A 20,510-nucleotide genomic window follows, 5' to 3' on the forward strand; every position below is an offset into this window, starting at 1 on the left:
AGGAGCAGCTTCGCTCCAACAGCCAAGGTGGATTCTTTGTGCCAAAGAACCATCCACTTACAGACACAGGGAACACCACCCATGCAGACCTCAACATGCAACGACATATTACACCTTAATTACGAAGCTTTTAGAAGAACGGCTGCTATAAATTTTAAACCTGGTTGCAATTACCCTCTTTAAACACACCCAAGATACCAAGCACTGAGGACAAAAAAAGAGGGGTGGAGAATGGGAGGAGGTGGCATCTTGCATAACAGCCCAAGGTCCTCCAACACCTGGGACCCCCGTTTCACTTCACACATTCTTAATGGACTAGTCGGATCCAGCCAGTTCCACTTAAAGTTAGGCAGTCTCTAGCCCATACTCCCGAGGACAAACATCTTTACTTACAAACTGGTGTCTGTTTATGATTCTTGTGGGTCAAGAAGTAAAAGCCTGGTAGCCTTTTCCCATGTCTCCCTAAAAAGCTAATCCCTGACTGCCTCCCAACATTCCTCAACAAACTCAGGCCCCTTTCTGGCTGCCCTTCACCCAACACTGGGGTTCCCTCCAGGAAGGGGAAGGAACCTGGATTCCAAAGGCTCGCTGTGAAACCACTGGAGCGGGCAGGCAGGAATCTACAAGCATTCCAGAGGTCACCTGCCCTTCTCACCTGCCCTGGGTCCTGCCCCCTTAAAGAGCAAAATTTAAGCCTTGTAAACCACTGTTCATTTAGAGCAGAAAATCCATTCAAGTCACGGTCACCAAAGGCTAGAATGAGTCAACAGCCTTCTGAGATTTCAAGAACACCAATTGTTAAAAAGATCCACCGGCCTGCGCCATTTCTCCATGCCAAGTCAACGCTAATCGCTGGCCAAGCCAAACTATAGGCGGCCTCTCCTCGGAAGACAAATATACAAACAGGCCTCTCCCACAGCCCAGCCCAGCGCCCAGGACAGAGTTACTGATATGCACTGAGATAAAGGTGTTTGTATTTGCCCAGTTTGAGGTATACTGTTATTAGAAGAGTGACAATACAGGGTAGTTTACATATCCATCACACACCAGCTAAACTGGTTTGACTTCAGGATTTCAAAGCTGAGCTCAACCCCCAGTCATCTCAGAAGTCCTGGCTAGGCTGCCCCTGGGCTTGTTACTTCACCTCTCAGCTTCCCCCTGGAAAATGGGAATGACCAAGGCAGCCTTTAGATTAAGATGGAGATGAGAAAGTTGCCTCATATACGGAAGGTACCGAGCTATAACTCCTCCTGGATTTATATTTTTAAGCGGTAGATAGCCTGTTCCCTTACGTTTTGACAGCTCAGCCTGGCTTTTAAGACTCTTGAAGTTTAATCTTATCAAGGCAGAACATCACATTTTTGCGCATGCGCACACACACACACAAGCACGCACATACACACACACACACACCCCCTCCTGCCTTTCCTTTTGTAAATTTTACATTAAAACAGATTAAAGCAGCCACCTCTGGGTTACAGAAGTTTGTAAAGAGGATCCTGAACAGACAACTTTCCTTTTGCTCCTTACCCCTCCACCAAGATCCAAGACCAGGACAAACTTCACAAGCTCGGATGCTAAAAGCTCAACACGTCTGAAAACTCAACCAAGTCTCAGACCCTGCCTGTCAAGAGCAGGATCTGTAATTAGGTACATATCCTAAAGCACTTACCTGCTTATGCATCTCAATGTTCAAACCGTAGGACATCTCGTAGTACTAAAAGTAAAAAGAACTGCCGTTAACGCACAACACCAAGATCTGTGTTCCAGAATCAGCTTTGGAGAAGGTTTTGGCCAAATGGTACTTTTAGGATACATTTGCTAAAGAAGTTTAAGTCAAACCCCAAAGCCAGCTACAAAGAGGCTTGAAGAGATGAAGGACTCAGGAGTGTTGTTCTCATCTCAACAGAATACCCTATGTGCAATAAATAGTGTAAGCAGAGTTGGGCCCTCCCTCCCACCAGCCCTGCCTGTGCCATATATCCTGTTTATACAATGTTCGGGTTCAACAGGGAATCAATCGTGTGTACACTGGGGCCGCTTGCCCTATCAGAGTTCTTTAGCCATGTGCCCAAGGTCTCTTATATGGATAGCAGTGCAAGGAGTCCCACTTAAGGACCTCCAGCGCCCTCCTCACCATCAGAAGATTAAAACTTGCTGGAAGAGACACTGGGAAAAGGGAGGACCCGTCTACACACTGCCCCAGGGTCCATGAGATTCTCAGTGGGGTGATCCCTGAGTGAGCATGGAGGCAAAAGGCTCCTCCACTCTCAGGAACCCCTGGGGAGAAAAAGAGGGAGGGGGAGAGGTCTTATGTCCCACTCTGGCTAAATCCCAGGGCTGCAGAGGAGAGAAGTTTCTACACACTCCCAGGAGGTCTCTAAGAACGGCTTTTATCCAACCCCGAGACAGGACAACCAGCCCTCGGGGAAACCTTCAGAACACAAATCAAAGGCGCACAAAGGTAGTGTACGCGGAGAGGGGTTGGGTTTCTCTTTCTGCCCCTCCTCTCACCCACCCTCCTCCAAGTGGCCCGGGCTGACGGAGGCTGGTGAAAAAGGGTCGGATGGCACACTCGGACCACACCCGCTGCGGGGGCTGCCCCGCGGGGGCTGGGCAGGGCTCCCCAGGCCCACGCCACCCCGGCCGGGTCCCAGCCGCCTCTCACCATCACATAATGGCGCTGCATCTCCGTCTTCTCGTTCGCCAGCTTGTCGTATTCCACTTTGAGGCTACGAGGGCAGGAAAAGCCGGCTCAGGCCTGGGGCCTGCACAGCCTCCTCTAGGACCCCAACCCCTAGGGCGTCTCAGAGCCACTTGGCCACCTTCCTGACACCCACCCCCGGGGGTACTCCCCTCATCCCGCAGCCTCGGGCGGAGGGAGGGGGACGTGGGTCCCCGACACAGCGAGGGGGAGTGTAACAACTTGAAACTTCCCGCGGCCGAGCGAGTGAACTTAGCCGGGGCGCGGGGTGGGGTGGAGTGGGGGCCGGGACCCTGACGCTGGCTCGCGACCCCTCGAACCCGGAGCGAGCCGGCTCGCGCCCCGATCCCTCAACTTCCCTCACCCCGGGAACGGCACGGGGAGCCGGGAGGCTGCCGGCAGCAAAGGGTTAAGGCGCCGCGCTCGGAAAGGGGAAACAAAAGGAGGAGGCCCGGGCTGCCCCGCCGCCCCCGGGGTCGAGAGCCCGCTCAGTCCCCGAGGGGTGGTGGCAGGAGCCGCGGGGGGGACGCCCCCGCCCTGCCAGCCCCGGGGCGGCCCCCACAGGCCTTACCTGTGATATTGAGCTTGAAGGAACTGGAATTCGTCTTTGATCCTGTCACAAGACTCAGCCACCGTGAATTTAAATCCTGGCTGCCCTGGTTGATGGGGAGCCTGAAGCCGGCCAGGACAAGACAGGGGAGGGGCGGGGGCGTCAGACCCGGCTCCAAGCTGCCCAAGCCCCTCAGCGGCTTTCCCCGGTCTCCCCCCGCCCCCACCTCAGCCAAAGGGGCCTCCCACAAAGCCCAGAACCTTCCCAACAAGTTTCTCCGGTCCCCGACGGGGAGGGGGGCGCCCTAATCTCTCCCTCTCGGCCGCGGGGCTCCTATCCCTTTTACGAAGGGGCTCCTATTCCCAAGTAAGACGGGGACAGAGGAGACACAACGAGTGAGTTGGGAGACTTAGGTGATGGGGCGGGGGGTAGCATGAAAACAAACAGTTCCCCAGTAACACTGGGAGCCCCTCACGCCATTAGAGCGGAATTAACCTCCTCTCTCTACGGCGCCCCCCCATCCCCATCCTTTGTGTGAGCGCGCGCGCGCGCGCGCACACACACACACACACACACACACACACACACACACACACACACACACACATACCATAAAGGTAGCAACAAGCAAAATGGAGGTGCCAGATAAACTGCCTCGTTTACCCTGCCATGATGGATGCTTAAATAAACCGAGTTGCAATTACTCACCGGATGTCTGCCTTGCGGATACATGGCAGGGAGGGGTCGTGATTCCGAGAGCGTGGAAGCGCAGAGAGCCCGGGCCGGGGAGGTGCGGGGGAGGGGGGAGCCAAACCCGAGCGGGGGGCGGCCGGGAAACCGAGAGCTCGCCCCCGGCCCCCCCAGCCCGATCTCGCACCGAAATCCCAGAGTCCGGCGCTCGCACCAAGCGGAGACAAAGAGCCGAGAAGCAGGCGGCAAAGTCGTCGGCGGGCTTGGGCTTTGTGCACCTAGGGCTCCGCGAGCTGCGGCCGGCCGCCTTCCCCCCGCTGCGTGGAGCGCGTCAGAGCCGGGGGCTGCGCGGACATCGTCGTCTCCCCGGCGGGTCCGGCGCGGGGTCCCGAGGTCTGGGGGCCCCTCTTGGGGCAAGCGCGAGCGCCCTCCGGTTCACTCAGCGCGTCGCGCCGGGAGGGGGGCGCGCCAGGGCAGCCCCAGCATCCGGGGCGCACGGGTCCGATCCCAGGGGCGGCTCTCGGCGAGAAGAGGAAGGAGGCAGGCACCGAGGTGGCGGCTTGGGGCCGCAGGAGCGGCGGAGGGTGAGGGCGGGAGCCCGGCGCTGGCGCTTCGACGCCCCCCCTCGGAGAGGAAAGCCTGCTGTTCCGTCTGCTACTGCCGCCGCCGCCGCTGCAAGCCCTTCCCAGGGCCGAGGAGGAAACTCCGGGTTCAGTGGGTGGGAATCAACCGCCCTGGCATCCTAACTCCAGCAGGCACTTAGAAGCCGCCGCAAGGGTGTCCTCGCAGCTCCCAGTTCGAGCGCCGAGTCCCCAGCGAGGAGCGCTCGGTGCCGCCACCGCCGCCTCGGAGCGCGCAGGCAGAAGAGCGCTGGAGGGGAGACGCAGCTCGAGACCCAGGAGCTCTGCGGCTTCCTTCCTTCGCCTCGGCCCGGCTCTTCTCTCCGTGCCCCGACACTCCCCCCCACCCCCAACACACACCCAACGCGCGCGCGCGCGCGCGCGCACACACACACACACACACACACACACACACACACACACCCCAAAAAAGTGCCCCGGACCTGCGGATACCACACACAGACAGGCGAGTGGGACGAGCACGAGGTCTGAACTGCCGCGAGAGCAGTTCCAAATAGGGACTGAAAAGTAACAAAATAATGTGGCAGCTTCGCCCGGCGCTGGCCAATGGGAGCTCGGGGCCCCCACGTGGGGCAGCCGGACTCGGCCTGCGACTGGGCGCCGCCGGGCGCGACGTCACAATGCCCTCTTGTGTCTAAAACTATGCATGAAAAGTAGCAATCAGGCCCTACCCGCTGGTGACTTTCGCATGGGAGTGAAAAACAGCGCTCCTCAGATCAGGAATTAACCGAAAGACATATAATAAATAGATATATATTATAGTCCAGGGCTGCTGTGGTTTTTTCCCCCCCTCCTCTTTTTTTTTTTCCCACGATATACTAGCAAATAATCATTTGGCGGGAGGGGAAAAGAGGAAAGACAGAATAACAACAAAAGAGAGACAAGCTGTACAGTCCTCAAAACCTGTGGCTGGTAGCAATGTATCAGTTTATTCTGCAGTGGCGGCGAACGATTCCTCCCTCTAATCTCATTAGGTCTGCAAAGCAGCCCAATTAGATACTATAAAACAAACAGAATCACTTTGTCACTTAAATGTTTTCACTTCACAAGATTTAGGACCGATAAAATGGTGGCTCCCAAAGTTGCCTCCCACCTTAATTTTGCTCGGAACTGAGAGTGTCCCTTTCTTAGCCCCTTCTCCTGCTCACCCACCCCCACCCCCGCCCCCACGGCCCCCAGCTTTTCTTCTTTGTTCATTTGTCCTTTACGGAAAGCCAAATAAACAGCGTCTTTGATGTGCGGCGGCTGCCCGCGAGGACAAGTCGGAGGAACTCTTGCTTGGCGGGCTGCGCAGATAGAAGGGCCCGTCTGCCCGCGGACACCCTGCACAGTCCGCGCTGTCCCCACTCGGGAACTCTTTTCCGGTGGAGACCTCTACGCCTTCGCCGCAGCTGCCCAGTGAGCGCTGGGACCAGGGAAGCGGAGTCGGGAATGCGGTGGCGGCCTTACCCCACCAGCCCGGGAGCTTGAGTTCCGACCCGGTTTTCTCAGCCTAACCCCGGGCAGTGTCACGGCGTCGGCGGAAGCCTGCAGAGGGGCGCGCGTGCGAGCCTGTGGGCCTCTCGGCCGCCAGCCTCGACGCCCCGGGAGGCGCAGACGCTCACCCGCCCCCGTTCGCTCCTCTCCCACCCCCACCTCCGCGCCTCCGGGACTCCCCGCGCGGTCACACAGGCCACTCGACTCCGGGGGCCAGTTTGCCCGCAAACCCATAGCCTGCGTCTACTGCGTTCGGGGTTACGTCAGGGCAGACGGGGCGGGGGGACGCGGCCCTTGAGCGTCGAGGGGCTGGGGTGGGGCCGCGCCCTGGGCCGCAGGGGCACCGCTGGGCGGAGAGCCCAGGTGGGCCCCCCTCCCCAACATCTCCGCGAACCCGCACGCACCCGGGGGCCGGCGGCGGGCCCGGGATCTATATTTTCCCCTCATTAGGAGCTGGAGTTCGCTTTTGCATTTTAATGAGGAGCTGAGAGCGAGCGGGCGCTCGGAGGCCGGTGCGCTGGGAGTTACACGTGAGCGCCCGCCTCGGAGTTGAGCCTCCCCACGTCCCCTCCGGCCGCCAGTCCCGAACCGCGCTCCTCTCTTCATTTATTTATTTTCCTAAATAAAAACATAAATCGTGTGCGCCACGCACTGAGGGGGGGGGGGTGGGGGAGAAGCCCGGCTCGACAGATGCGAGCATCTGGCCGCAGCATTCATTAGACACAAAATGGCTCCTCTTTGGAGCTTCCTTCCCCCCACCCCCTTCTCTGCCCTCCCCCTTACGTCACGGGTGGGCGCACCCGCTTCCCACCCGCCCCGCCCCTTTCTCGCCCCTGCCCCCACGTGGGGGCCGAAGACCCCGCCCCCTAGCGAGGCTCAGAAGGCCAATCAGAGGCTGTTGATGAGAGTCTCAGTTACTGATTGGTTCAATTGCCGAGCCCTGTCAGTCGGCGACCAAGGCTGTCAGTCAAAACCACGCGGGGTGGGGGAGCGCTGACAAATGCCGAGGCTTCTGAGCCTCCCGCTTGCAAATAGTGCTTGGAATGGCTGCTTAATTAGCTTTGAATGGCTTTTCCTTCCAGCTCAAACAATCTGTCACTACCATGTGGTATAAAGGAGCCATGCATAAAAAAGTAAGCAGAGGCTAAATATCAATTTGATTTTGTGTATCAAAGGAATATTTTATTTTTCTCCCTAGTAATGAAACGTATCAATTTAAATAATAAAAGGTAAAAACACACACACAAACCAAAAAAAGAAAAAAAGAAGGGGGCGGGGGAAGAAAGAAAGAAAGGAAAAAACCAAACTCCACGGTTCTCCGACTTCTGTGCCAGCCTTAAACAGGTAATTTCTACGGCCCACGTTCAGGAGGAAGCCTAAAGAGTACCCCCTTCCCCACCTCTTTCAAACTTGCATTGTGTGTTCTCTTGTCGTCCAGAGGTCTAGGAGGAGTGATGGGGGAGGGGTGGCCCGTAAAAGGAGAGTTGGGGGCGAGGAAGGGGGCAAACTTTAAAGGGAGCTCTTTGAAGCTGTTAATCAAAGTGGAGGGGGGTTTTAAAACCCCATAAACTTGGGATCCCGCAGCAGGTCTCGATTTGGGAGCTGAGAGGGAGTGAGGGGTGGGGGGAGAGAGTGGGTGTGCCTCTTGCCCGGATTTATTAAACACAGTGCCTTCAAGATGCCCGGGATGCGGCGCCTGGTCCGGCCTTCCCTCTCTCCGTTCTCACTTAAGACTGGCTCCATTGGCCTCCGCCCGCAGTTGGCCGACAAACCTGGCCCCCAGGTCGGGTCCACTTGGATCGAGGCCAGAAGAGCGGTCTGGGGTTTGGTGTCGCTCCTGCCGGGACGACCACTCTCCTGGTCGTTGAGTCAGTGCCCTCCTGCCTGGTAGACTCACGTCGAGTTCACGTGTGAGCCTCAGCGCCAGCCCTGCAACCTTGGAGCCCTCGTGTGATTGACCTGGTTTTGCAGAGAGTCGCCTTATCGGCAGGATTCCACTGGAGGACCCCACCACCTAGTCTGAAATAATAGCGGCACCAAAGCCCTTTCAATGTACAAGGCAGGACACTGCTACCCAGGCACTCCCGAAGGAAACAGCCTGACTGGTAGCCTTGTTTTATAGAGTAAAAGAGAAGACCTAGAAAGTCCAGTAATTTGCCCCAAGCTGGGCATAGGTGTCAGGATTCCAGTCCAAGGTAACCAGTTCAACAGCCAACTTCAGCGTCCTCTTTGATAGCAGGAGCTGGACCCCTGCAAATATGTGCTAAAGGAAAGGCATTCACTCATTCATCTTCATTCATTCATTCATACTGAGGGTCTGGTGATGAGGTCACAGGCCCAGCTCCCCAGCGCTGGGCTTCCACTGGCTCCTCACAGAGCATCATTCCTAGGTCTGCTGGGTTTCTGGCCTCCAGCATGTGGAGGAGCAGAGAGGTAAAAGCAACTAGCCCAGCTCTCCTTTCAGCTGGCCACCGCTTTACTCCCCACCTTGCCACACCACAAATTAGGAAAAACAGGGAGAAAAATAATTTTTATGCTTGAGGTAGAAAAGAAAAAACATGTATAGGACACCCCGCCCAAAGTGCTTGACAATTATTTTTCAAGAAGGAGGGGAGTGGAGAGAGAGAGTTCAAACGTCTCTGTGTCTCTGTCTCCAGTTCTAATTGGAAACGTTTCAACTGTTTATGTTACAAGAAGTGTCAGGGTCATTTGCTACTGGAGAGCTGACTTTTCATTGGCTGCTTAATTGAGTACCTCAGAGTCCACCCCACGTGGGAGAGGAATTCCTGGCACACACACACACACACACACACACACATACATACACACACACACACACACACACACACACATATATACAAAAGTCACCCGGTGAGACAGAAAGCCCGGCCTGGATTTGCAGAGCAAAGGTTCTCCAGCCCTTCATTGAGGGGTGAGAGGTGGTTGGTGGGCAGTTGTTTCACCAGCTCCAAGAGCTACTTTTCTGGCTTTTAAAAATTAACTGTCAAACACTTTAGATAGAGTGTTAATAAATGGTTTCTCCTTTTCCCAGGAATCAAAGGGCTTGACTCAGGTCAGCCACAGGGCTGTGGCCTCCAATTTGAGGAAGAACTCAGTACCTTGCAACTTAGATGGTAAAGAACCTGCCTGCAATGCAGGAGACTAGGGATCCATCCCTGAGTCAGGAAGATCCCCTGGAGAAGGAAATGGTAACCCACTCCAGTATTCTTGCTGGGAAATCATATAGACAGAGGAGCCTGGCGGGCTACAGTCCCTGGGGTCGCCAAGACTCAGACACCACTGAGCAACTACACTTTTACTTTCAGTACCTTGGATGGGTTTCAGATCACTCTGTGTCCTCCCTTCCCCCACAACTTCCAATGGCTTTGATTTTCTCAAGGCCTGTCGTTGGGACTGCACAAAGGGAAGAGAAATCTTTCTCTGTCCTCTCCCATTTGGTTGATTCTGTAAGCCTCCTCTGATGGTTGGCCCTTGACTCCATTGCTAGGGCAGTTCTGTCCCCTCACCAGCACCACCCCTATCCACCAGTCATCCCCAGCCTTCCTCCACAAGTGAGCACCTCACCACAAAGTAAAAGGAAAGGAATTTTTATTTATCCAACAAACTCTTACATAGTGCTTAACTCTGTCCCAGACACTGTTCTAAGCACTTGACAAATATTAACACACTTAATCCTCTCACAGTGAATGAAGTGGGTACTATCAGTATCACCCCTGTTATACAGGGGGGTAGGGGGCAATTGACATGCCATGTACAATGACTTGCCCAAAGTCACTTCAGTGGCTGATGAACTTGAACCCAGGCAGTCTGGCTCCAGAGTCTTCACCTCAACACTCCACTGTCTCCACAAGCTTGACTTTCCTGGGAATGCAGATCAGGGCCACAGGACAGACCACAGGAAACAGGAGGGCCCCTAGGAAGTCCCAGACAGAGCCCCTGCAGAGCTCATTCTGCAACCACCTTATTTCAGGGATGGGAACTGAGGTCTAGGAGGGCGGGGAACTTCCCAGGGTCTCCTTATCCCCTCTTCCAGTTCTCTGGCTGGTCCCAGGTATGTGACCTGGAGGGATGTATTCAATCTAAGCCTCCATTTCCTCATCTGTAAAGTGGAGATAACAGTCCTGTCCACCTCAGAGAGTTGTTCCGAGGATGGATGGAGATAATGCATGCAATGTACTTAGTGCAGAGCCTGGCTCATTAAGTGATCAATAATAGCCATGTTGGCCATGATGATGATGCAGAACCATCCTTACACATTATTCAACTCCTTACACATTTCCCGAGTGCCTGCAGAGATGAGGAAGGTCTAATGTCCCAACCCTTGAGAGGAATAATTCAGGCAGTAGCCAAGCCCAGGTGGGAACACTGAGCTCACTGAAGCTCACCCGCCCCCACCCCACCCTGGCCCCACGCCTCATCCCCCACCGAGGTCATCAGGCCTTCCCCTCCCTCTCTGGAATTCCCATTCTTTATCATGGTCCTATGATGTCCTTGGATATCCCTACTGCCCAAGGACCCTTGAGATATGTACGGGAGGGGGAGGGCCAAAGGCAATTCAAAGCTATGGTTTGGAGGGTTGGTGGGTGGGGAATTCTGGAGGCAGAGAAATTTGATAAACAGCAGTGGAGTCCATAGCATTTCTGAGAAGACAAGCCACAACAATGAAGTATATGAGGATAAAGTAGTCTGGCTCTGAGGGAGAACAGGAGTTGTGAAAGGGGCTCCTGGGAGGGCTGCCTGGGAGGGTGGAGCTTAAGCTTAGTCCAGAATGATGGACAGAAGTTCCAGTGGGTAAAGGGGACCAGGATGAGCAAATGCTGCTAACAGGGACCCGTCCCCCTTAGCCTGAGCCTGGGTGCTTTCTGCTTCCTTGAATCCTTTCTGTGTTTTGCCACCTGAAAAAGTCCTTTGGCTCCCTTCCCTAAGACCCCTGCCATCATCCTCACTTGTATTTCAGGTTCCAGTGAAATATCTCTAAAGTCTCCTAAGATCAGAAGAGAGGAATCCACTCAGTACTGCATGGCAGCCCCAGCCTGAATCAAGAGGCCTGAGGAGCTGCCAGATCCTGGGGAAGACCTGGAAACTCTCAGGTTCTCAGTTTCCAGATCGGTAGAACGGGAATAGTGAAGTGAAAGTGAAGTCGCTCAGTCGTGTCCCACTCTTTGCGACCCCAGGGACTGTAGCCTATCAGGCTCCTCTGTCCATGGGATTTTCCAGGCAAGAGTGCTGGAGTGGATTGCCATTTCCTTCTCCAGGGGATCTTCCCGACCCGGGTACACGGGTCTCCCGCATTGCAGGCAGACGCTTTACCATCTGAGCCACCAAGGAGTGACCCTTAATTGCTTACCTGGCAAGGGTTAACAGAAAGTCTACTCTAAGACATTTTTGGAGGTACCAAAGTCTAAGGGAAACCTTTGGAACATACGCAAGCACAGACAGCCTCTAATTCCAGGCTGTACGTAGGCCCTAAGAACTAAATACAGTCTATGCAGGGGAGCAGTATTGGGTAGAAGGGATGGATAGAGGTGAAATCAGGGAAGCTGTCTGTAGAGGGTGGTGCTTAGTGTGGCTAAGTGCAGAGGAAGGGGAAGAGTTCCAGACAGGGACAAAGATGGTCAGCCAAGACATTCTAGAGAACGCTGGGGATGGTTTGCTTTGCTTGGTGGTGCAACTGGCAGAGGAGGCCACCACATCTCTCCAGAAATCTAAGGAAGCCAGGCAATAATTTAATGAGCCCCTCATGTCCACCTGGGACTGTGTACAGATGGAATGTGTTTGTTTACCTCTCTTTAGGAGAAGTGTAAGACTGGAAACATTCTCCCAGCATGCCATCCAAAGCCGAGTTCCCTCACATCCTGCTGTTCCCAAGGCGCACTTCGCTGACCTCCATTGACTAAGAGGGCAGGGTTTCTGTGCCTCATGCTGGAACTGGGTAAATATTTATCGAAGTGATTGGGCGTCCTAATTAAGAGATTTGTGCCATTTCTTTCTTTCCTTTTTAAGGATTCAAAGTGGAGGCTTAGGAGATAAAGAAATATTTTGCTGGTATTAATGCATCCAACTTCACAAGGGTGAGGCTCATGCCGCAAGAGTTATACGGGCCAGCAGAGCCAGCAGTGGGGAGTGCTCTGGGTCCGGCGGAATGATTGAGGGAGGGGGACTGTCGCCACCTGGTCTGTGATGGTGGGTGCAGATGTGAGGAGGAGAGAGGAGAGGGTCTGTATTTGCCTCAGAGCTTTGATGTTCACTTCCAAATCTGGTCTCAACTTTCTATCCTTTTAGTAAATGAATTGATAAAAGTGTACTTGTCACATACAGGCCGTAGCAGTGAAGAGTTTGTTTATACAGTGTATTCATGTACACCAGTGGTCCTCAATCAGGAGGGATTTTGCTCCTAAGAGGATGTTGGCAATATCTGGGGACACTTTTGGTTGTCAAAATTGAGGGTAGTCACGCTACTGACATCTACTGAGTACAGGCCAAGGATGACTCCTAACATCCTGCAGTGTACCGAACAGCCCCCACAGCAAAGAATGACCGAGTCGCAGATGCCCGTCACACCGAGGTCGAGGAGCCCTGCAAACCTGTCTCATCTAACTTTAACAAGCAAGGCAGCGCTCTCTGCTCCCCTTTGGCAGATGAGCAAACTGAGATACACAAAGGTCTCACGTGTGTAGGACATGAAAAAGCAGTTGTTGAACTCAGACCCTCTACCTTCAAACGCTGGATCAAGGTCTTTAGACCCCCTTTCTACTCTTTTCTCTATTCTTAGTGCTGTCTCTACCAGAAAGTAATTAGAACCAACTGGCTCTGGCATCCTCCCTTGTGTCGAGTTTAAGCCATTTTAAAGGTTGCCCTACAAATCAGTAATCATGTAGTAGTTCTAATAAAGTCTCTATGACGGGCTAGCTCTCAACAAGGTCCTGGGATTTCCTGGTACCTCCTCCAAGTGGGGACATTAAGCCTGGTCCCTCTGGCCAACTGTGTTACACTGGGAAGTAGTCAGGAAAGTAGATGTTGGCTCAGCTCTGAAAGAAATCCAAGTGAAAGGCTAAATAGGATGAGATTGTGTGGAGTTCAGCGAGGGAGAGTTGGGCCAGTAATGATGTACGTATGTATTCTTTGGCTTCTTTGGAGGTTCCCTTCCCGGAATGAAGGTCCTGCAGGAGGGAGCCTGGAGCAACTTAAGAAGAGTGGGCTGGGGCAGAACTAAGGGTATAGAGGAAAGAGAGCCGGAGACTCTGAAGGTCCGGACTGCTGGCAGACCCAGAATTCTGGAAACATGGAGATGGGGGCAGGAGAAAAGGGAGGGGGCCTCCTGAGGTAAGAAAGAAGGAAATAAGGCAGATAGACCATTTCAGATTTTGAGGTTGGAGTAGAATTGTAAAAAAACCCATTTTGAAAGTCTGAATCACCAACATTGTTTGACTCCGGATCCCCTACAAAACATCTGTAGGAAGAGGCAAGGTACAAATAAAACCAAAGCGGTGTTTTCAGCTTACAGTACTGTCGTATATATGGACTTGTAGGCAAGACACAACTTGTAGGGCAGGGAAATAGCCCCATGTGACATATGAGAAAACTGAGGATCAAAGAGAGAAAGTGGCTTGCCCGCTACCATACAAGTTGATAAATGTGAGTTTGCTCAGAATTAGGCCTTCTGGCATTAGAATAAACCAGTCAGGGTTTTTAAGTGTGCTCTAGGGTGGTACTGGGATATGTGCAAGTCCCAGGGTGGGAAGAAGATGGGGAAGTGGAGAGGGTGGCGACAGGGATCCCCTTCCCCACTTCCACTGGAAGAGCTCCAATTTTTATCTGTTTAATACATTAGGTTCTACAAAATACTTTGAGGAAATAAAGAAGAAGTCTAAAAAAAGAAGTTTTAGAATCACTAAACTACATGATATCTTTCCAGACATTCTCAGCTGTGACTACAGAATTTTTTCCAGCTTAGTGGGAAGGGCTCTGGAAGCCTGGGAGGGGCATTGCCAATGCCTCAGAGCAGAAGGCACCTAGGGAGCCCTTTGTGCTAATTTGGTCTCCCAGTTGCGCTTGTAAAATGGCCCAAGAGGACATGGAGACTCTGGGAGGCTAAGGGCCACACTCACACCCTCAGAGCAGACTGCATGGCTCAAATTCTGAGGCTGAAATTCTGGGCCACCTCCTTCCCCACCACCCACATGTGCCCTTTTACAAAGAATGGAAGGGAAACCCAGAGAGACCCGTGATCTGCTTAAGTCACTCAGCTCGGTCACGGAAGACCTGGGGTTGCACACCAGCCCTGTCCAGCTGCAGAGTTAGTGTCCATGAACACTGAACTCCTCCACCCAGGACCACCCTGCTTCATCAACCCACCATTCTTTGGTACTTGGAAAGTCACAGTGAACTTTCACGGTGCCAATGCTCCACCGTTGGCTAAGCTGGGGCCTGGAACTAATATAGCATCTACTGTATTACCTTGGCCCCCCCACCCCCACCCCGCCCCACCCAGTGCTCATCATTCATTCCAACTTCCTTACTGGCCACCTTTCTATACTGCAGAGACTGACAGCTAGACATCACACTTCTAGACTCCTTCACTGCAAGGGCCATGAACAAAAATACAGTTCCACAATTAGATGCTCTTGAGCAAGACTGGAAAGCAGCAGTAAGGCAGAGTCCGTTGCTGGCTACCCCAGGCATCTCTGACTGGGGATGTGTTTGCGGAGATGGTGGTTTTTCTTGCACTCATGTTCCAGTGTCTAATCACTAGCTTCATAAATGTCAAGAGTAAGTTGGTGGGGTGGGGGTCGGGGTACAGATTTCTGAGCTCTGACTCTTGGTAACAGCAGGTATTCACCAAGTCACAGATCCTAGAGGTGGATGTCTATTTCCCCATCCTCCTGACTGTGCCAAGCAGCTCTCCCCACAAGACTCCTAGAGGAAAGCATGGGGGAAAAACCTTCATAACACTGGATTTAGCAACGATTTATTGGATATGACACCCAAAGAACAGGCGATAAAACAAAAATAGACAAATGGAACTATATAAAACTTAAAACTTCTGTGTGTCAAAGGAAACAACCAACATAGTGAAACGGCAGCCTATGGAGAGACAGAAAATATCCGCAAATCATTTTTCTGATGAGGGGATAACATCAAGATTTCCCAGGAACTTGCACAACTAAACAACAACAACAAAATAAATAACTGGATTTAAAAATGGGCAAAGAACTTCATAGGCGTTTCTCCAAAGGAGATCTACGGAAGGCCAACAAGCACAGGAAGAGATATTCAACATCATTAGTCATTAGAGAAATGCAAACCAAAACCACGATGGTATATCACCTCAACCTCATTAGGATGACCATTATATTAAAAAAAACAAACAAACAAATGTTAGTGATGATATGGTAAAAGTTGAACACTTGTGCACTATTGGGAGTGTTAAGTGGTATAGCCACTATTGGAAATAATATGGAGGCCCTTCAAAAAATTAAAAATAGAATTGCCATAGGATCCAGCAATTCCACTTCTGGGTATATACCTAAAAACCATTGAAAGCAGGATCTTGAAAAGATATTTGCACACCTATGTTTATTGCAGCATTATTCCCAATAGCCAAGAGGTGGAAGCAACCCGACTGTCTACGGATGAATGGATAAACAGAATGTGATATATATGCACAATGGAATATTACTCACTTATAAGAAAGAAGGAAATCCTGTCACATGCTACAATAAGGATAAAACTTGACATTAATGCTAAGCAGAGTAAGCCAGTCACGTAAAGACAAATATTGTCTGATCCCACTAAACTGATGTATGTAAACTAGTCAATTTCGTAGAAACAAAAAGTAGATGGTGGTTGCCAGGAGGTGGGGGGAGGGGAACTGGGTACTGAGTTTCAGTTTTGCAAGACGAAAGAAATTCTAGAGATCTGTTGCACAACCATGTGCATTTAGTTAACACTATCAAACTGCACACTTACGAATGGTTAAGATGGTAAATCTTATGTGGTTTTTACGACAGCGGAAAGAGATAGCCACCTGGCAGACAAGTTCTGTGGAGCTGTAGGTGTGCGTCCCAGAGGTCCAGACCCAGCCCTCTGCTCTAGCCCTTCAGTGGTGTCTCAGATACTAGCTCCTTCCACTGGATGCTGTCTGTCGCATAGCTAGAGTGGCTTCTATTCCCTGCCTCTGACTTCTGGCGGGTACCCTACTGCTTCTTTCGGCCAGCCTCCTGACTGTGCCAATCACAGCCTGACTTGGGCTTTGGGGCTGTTTCATCTTTTCTTGCTGTTTACCTGTTGACAAGAATAATGATATTGAAAATAACAATGACTCAGGGCCAGCAAGCTTTAAGAGAAACAGATGAATCTGTGCAACCTATCAGAGGGTACATTCTCCTATTCAGAGCCCAAGTGCTATTGGTAGACAGGTGTGGGTTGGAATTCTGACTCTTCTGCTGCTGCTTTTCTTTTTTGCTGTAGAACCTTGGGCAAGACACTTGTTTTGCTAAGCCTCAGTTTCCTCATCTGTAGAATGGGGATAGTAATAGTGCCTTCCTGACAGGGGGCTGTGAGAATTAAATGGGATAACGTTGGCTGGCAGCAGGCTTTCGATGACTGTTAGGGATTCTGAGTGAATGAGGGCATGTCAACTGCTTTGTCTCAATATTTTCAGACCCCTTAGCCTCTTTATCTAAATCCAAACTTAGATGCTTTTCTACTAGAGCTAGATTCTCTGCTCCCAGAACTTAAATGTATTTCACATTGTGGGAGACCCAGAAAGAGGGGAAGCTGGGGGCAGTCTTAATCAGAGGGCCTCTGGAGTCCTTGCGAAGGGAAGATGCAATGGTGGTGGGCTTTCGGTGGGTAATGGACGTGTGCGAGTGGGTGGGTGAGATGGGGTTGGGGACTTGCTCACCCAGAGCTAGCAACAGCCAGACATGGGTGCAGTCCCTGCCCTCCTGCCTGCAGCCTCCTACCCTACAAAGACCAAATCCAGGAACTAGAGCCAGGTGTTCCCCACAGTTACAATTCAGGGATCCCCTTTAGCCAAGGAGGAGCAGTACCACTCCAGCCCAATTAACGGCAGCCTCATAACTCCTAGGGCTTTTCAGGTGGTGTAAGTGGCAAGGAAGCTGCCTGCCGATGCAAGAGATGAAAGAGATGTGGGTTCAATCCCTGGGTCAGGAAGATCCCTTGGAGGAGAGCCTGGCAACCCACTCCAGGATTCTTGCCTGGAGTTGCCTGGAGAATCCCCGTAGACAGAGGAGCCTGGCAGGCTACTTTCCAGAGGGTCGCAGAGAATCGGACATAGCTGAGCGACTGAGTACGTACATCATAACTCCTAACCAAGATGAGAATGAGGCCAGAGCCAGAGGAAGACGAAGCCCCCATGGCTATGACCAGGAGACTAGCAGGAGACAGATTCCTGAGAGCAACGCTATGCTATTGGTTGAGATCTCCAGAATCGAAGGTTAGAGCGGATCTTAATCAACACAGAGGGGACACTGTGAACAGAGTCTCCCTCCCCCTAAATCAACAGGACTGACTTTGGAAAGGGTGCTCAGGAGCCGAGGGGAATTGGAAGAGCATGTAACTTGCAACTGGATAATTGATAGCCTTGACAGCCAGGCCACATGACCTGGCCTTTATTTGGGAGATGCTAAAATCATTGACTACTAGGTGTCAGGTCCATGCTAAGCTGTTTTCATAATCATCTCATCAAACTGCTTAACCACTGGGTCATGGTTGCAGGGTGGGCCGTGGCCCAGACTCCCCTGGGACCAAAGCCCCATGCCTTAGCTGTGGGGAGTTTGGTGAGCTCCCAGAACTGCCTTCAGCAGAGGACAACCCCTTTGCCCAAGCTCACACCCCATCGGGTCCCACCCTACCAAGGAAAGCCAGAATCCAATGTGGGTGGTCTATAGGAGTATAAAAACCCAGTGCCCTAGTCTCAGCTTGGACAACTCTGAAAGGCCACCCAGCTCCAGCTTCCGAGTGTCCCTGCAGGTCGACTGAGACCTCTGTGTGATGCTGTCCCAGCCCTATGGCTTCTCTCTCTGCCCCTTGTTGCTCCCCTTGCTTAGTACACCCCTCGAGCATTCTCCACTTTATAGCTGTGGGAGGTAGTGAGTAAAAACACAGGATACTCACTGAAATTTGAATTTTGGTTAAACAAATTTTTTTTAATATAAGTATATCCACAGTGTTGCACAGGATATACTTATACTAAACAAAATCCTCCATTTATCCGAAAATCAAATTTAACAGAGCAACCTGTATTTTTCTGACAACCCTGCTCCACCTGAGTCTGTCCTTGGGTGAATCTGACCTATCACAAAGCCTGTGAAGCGGTACTCTCATTGCCCCAATTTAGAAACAAAACTGAGCCTGAAAAGGATTACAGTCACATACATGACCCCAGTTATTACCTGAGGGTGAAACCACAAAAACAGTGGGCTTGGGAGCTGGAGCCACTGGAGTGGGTTGGGGTGGCAGGGCAGAAACTCCTGGGTCGTTTTCGAAGCCCCACCTCTCACTGGGCCTGCAGCTCTGGAGGAGATGGTTCCTCCCCGGGTTTTCCAGCGAGCCTTCCCAGGGCAGAACTGAACAACCCAGGAAGAACATTTTAATCAGCCACCCCCCCGTCTCTGCCTCTCTCGGCCTTTGCTTTCATTGTCAGAGTCTGTGTCAATAGCTGGAAATCCAGGCAGCAGCACAAGCAGACAGCTTGCTCCTTCCTAAGCAGAAATCTCACAAAGGGCAGGGCTCCCCTCTCTACAAGGAAAACAAACAGGTCTCTAGGCTCCCAGGGGGTGGGGGCAGGCATGGGGGAGGGGCTGAGGCCTGGCAGCTGGCTCAGCCCGGCCCAGGCTTCCCACTTCCATCTGGCGGGGGGAGCCTCTGCCGGCTTCCCCTCTCCTCTGGAGATTGTGGCTGGCTCAAGCCTCTGTCTCGCTCAGCTGAACCACAGTGACTTCACTCTGTCCCTCTCTAGGAGCTGGTGTGACCTCTAAGACAGATAGCCCGTGGGATTTTGATATATGATACACAGCACAGAAGCTGGCGCTCTGTGACAACCTGGAGGGGTGGGGGAAGGAGGGAGGTGGGGGAGGTATCTGGATGGAGGGGACATAAGTATGCCTATGGCTGATTCACACTGATATATGGCCAAAAAAAAAAAAAATCACAATATTGTAATTATCCTCCAATAAAAATTAAAAGACAAATTTGGTCTGTCCTTCTCCGGCTCAAAACCCTCCCATAGCTCCCCATAGCCATAGGCGATGTAGATCAGGGGTCCCCAACCTCTGGGATCTAAGACCTGCTGATCTGAGTTGGAGCTGATGTAATAATAATAGAAATAAAGTGCACAATAAATGTAATGCGCTTGAATCATCCCAAAACCATCCCCTCACTTCCATCCATGGAAAAATTATCTTCCATGAAACCGGCCCCTGGCGCCAAAAGGGTTGGGGACCACTGGTGTCGATCACACCTCTAGTCTCTGCCCATGTGTTCCCTCTACCCAAATGCCCTTTCTTCTGTGCTTGAGCTCATGGAATTCCATCACTCTTTAAGGCCCCCTCCCCCTTGGTCAGAATGAATCACTCCCTTAGGGCTCCATAGCACCCTTAAATTGTGTCTGATGCCCGCACCTCAGGATGCCCTGCCTTGCGGTTAGCTGAGCATGTGGGTGTCTATCCCTCCTGGGCTGTGAGCGTCACCTGACCTTTGTACAGTGATGTCCAGTATATAAGGTCATTTTCACGTTCCTGCTCCCTTGGTTAGATATCACAGTCCCCATCCTAAAGATGACGCAGTAGAGGCCTGGAAGGTTTCCTAGTGTGCCTGTGACTGCTGGCTAATAATTACGGAACAGGACTCATCTTGGTCACCTGCCAGTGCCATTTCCATTAAAGGCTGGACTTATGATCTTAGATGCTAATGACGCCTACTCCATGGGTAGGCACATAGTAGGAGCTCATTAAATGCTGAATGAAATGCAGCAAGGCAGAGATTTTACAAAAATATCAAGGAGGGGGTCATTTGGAGATGTCTAACGGCTTTCAATAATGCTGAGAGAAACACTTTCTTCTGCTGTCTCTCCCCACCCCCATGCCTGCCGGTTCCCAGTAGACTGTGGGATTGCTAGGGCAGAAGTCCCACTTCCCGTTCTGCCCCCTTCCTCTTTAACTGGAATGCTGGGGCTGGGTGATCCGGAGGTCAGCCTCCGGGCATGCAGTAGGAAGCTACCATCATTGTGCCACCGACGGTAACAACAAGAGGAACTGGGATTGGGGCCCATACAGGCCAGGGGAGGGGGACATGAGGGTGCTTTCCACTAATGGGGAGGCCCCAGCATCACCAGCCTACCTGGGAAAGAGGCAGACCTGGAATCTCCCACCTCCTGTGGGCTGCTTGCTCAGCTGCCCCTGAA

At 52.2% G+C, this 20,510-nt stretch overlaps 1 protein-coding gene across 9 annotated transcripts in view; it reads right to left on the minus strand.

Moving 5' to 3' along the window:
- Positions 1-4,887, minus strand: part of TLE3 (TLE family member 3, transcriptional corepressor) — a 47,101-nt gene extending 42,214 nt beyond the window's left edge. For 8 of the 9 annotated variants that reach the window (XM_052646917.1, XM_052646915.1, XM_052646916.1 and 5 more), the window contains exons 1-4: positions 3,963-4,887; positions 3,276-3,376; positions 2,669-2,732; positions 1,673-1,717 (exon numbers count right to left, since the gene is read on the minus strand). In XM_052646917.1, the coding sequence (XP_052502877.1) occupies positions 1,673-1,717; positions 2,669-2,732; positions 3,276-3,376; positions 3,963-3,986 (234 nt within the window). In that variant the 5' untranslated portion in view covers positions 3,987-4,887. The remainder of the gene's footprint in view (positions 1-1,672; positions 1,718-2,668; positions 2,733-3,275; positions 3,377-3,962) is intronic. The other variant, XM_052646919.1, reaches the window with a different exon arrangement.
- Positions 4,888-20,510: the final 15,623 nt, after the last annotated feature.

This window comes from Budorcas taxicolor, chromosome 10 (assembly GCF_023091745.1).
Source record: "Budorcas taxicolor isolate Tak-1 chromosome 10, Takin1.1, whole genome shotgun sequence".
NCBI lineage: Eukaryota > Metazoa > Chordata > Mammalia > Artiodactyla > Bovidae > Budorcas > Budorcas taxicolor.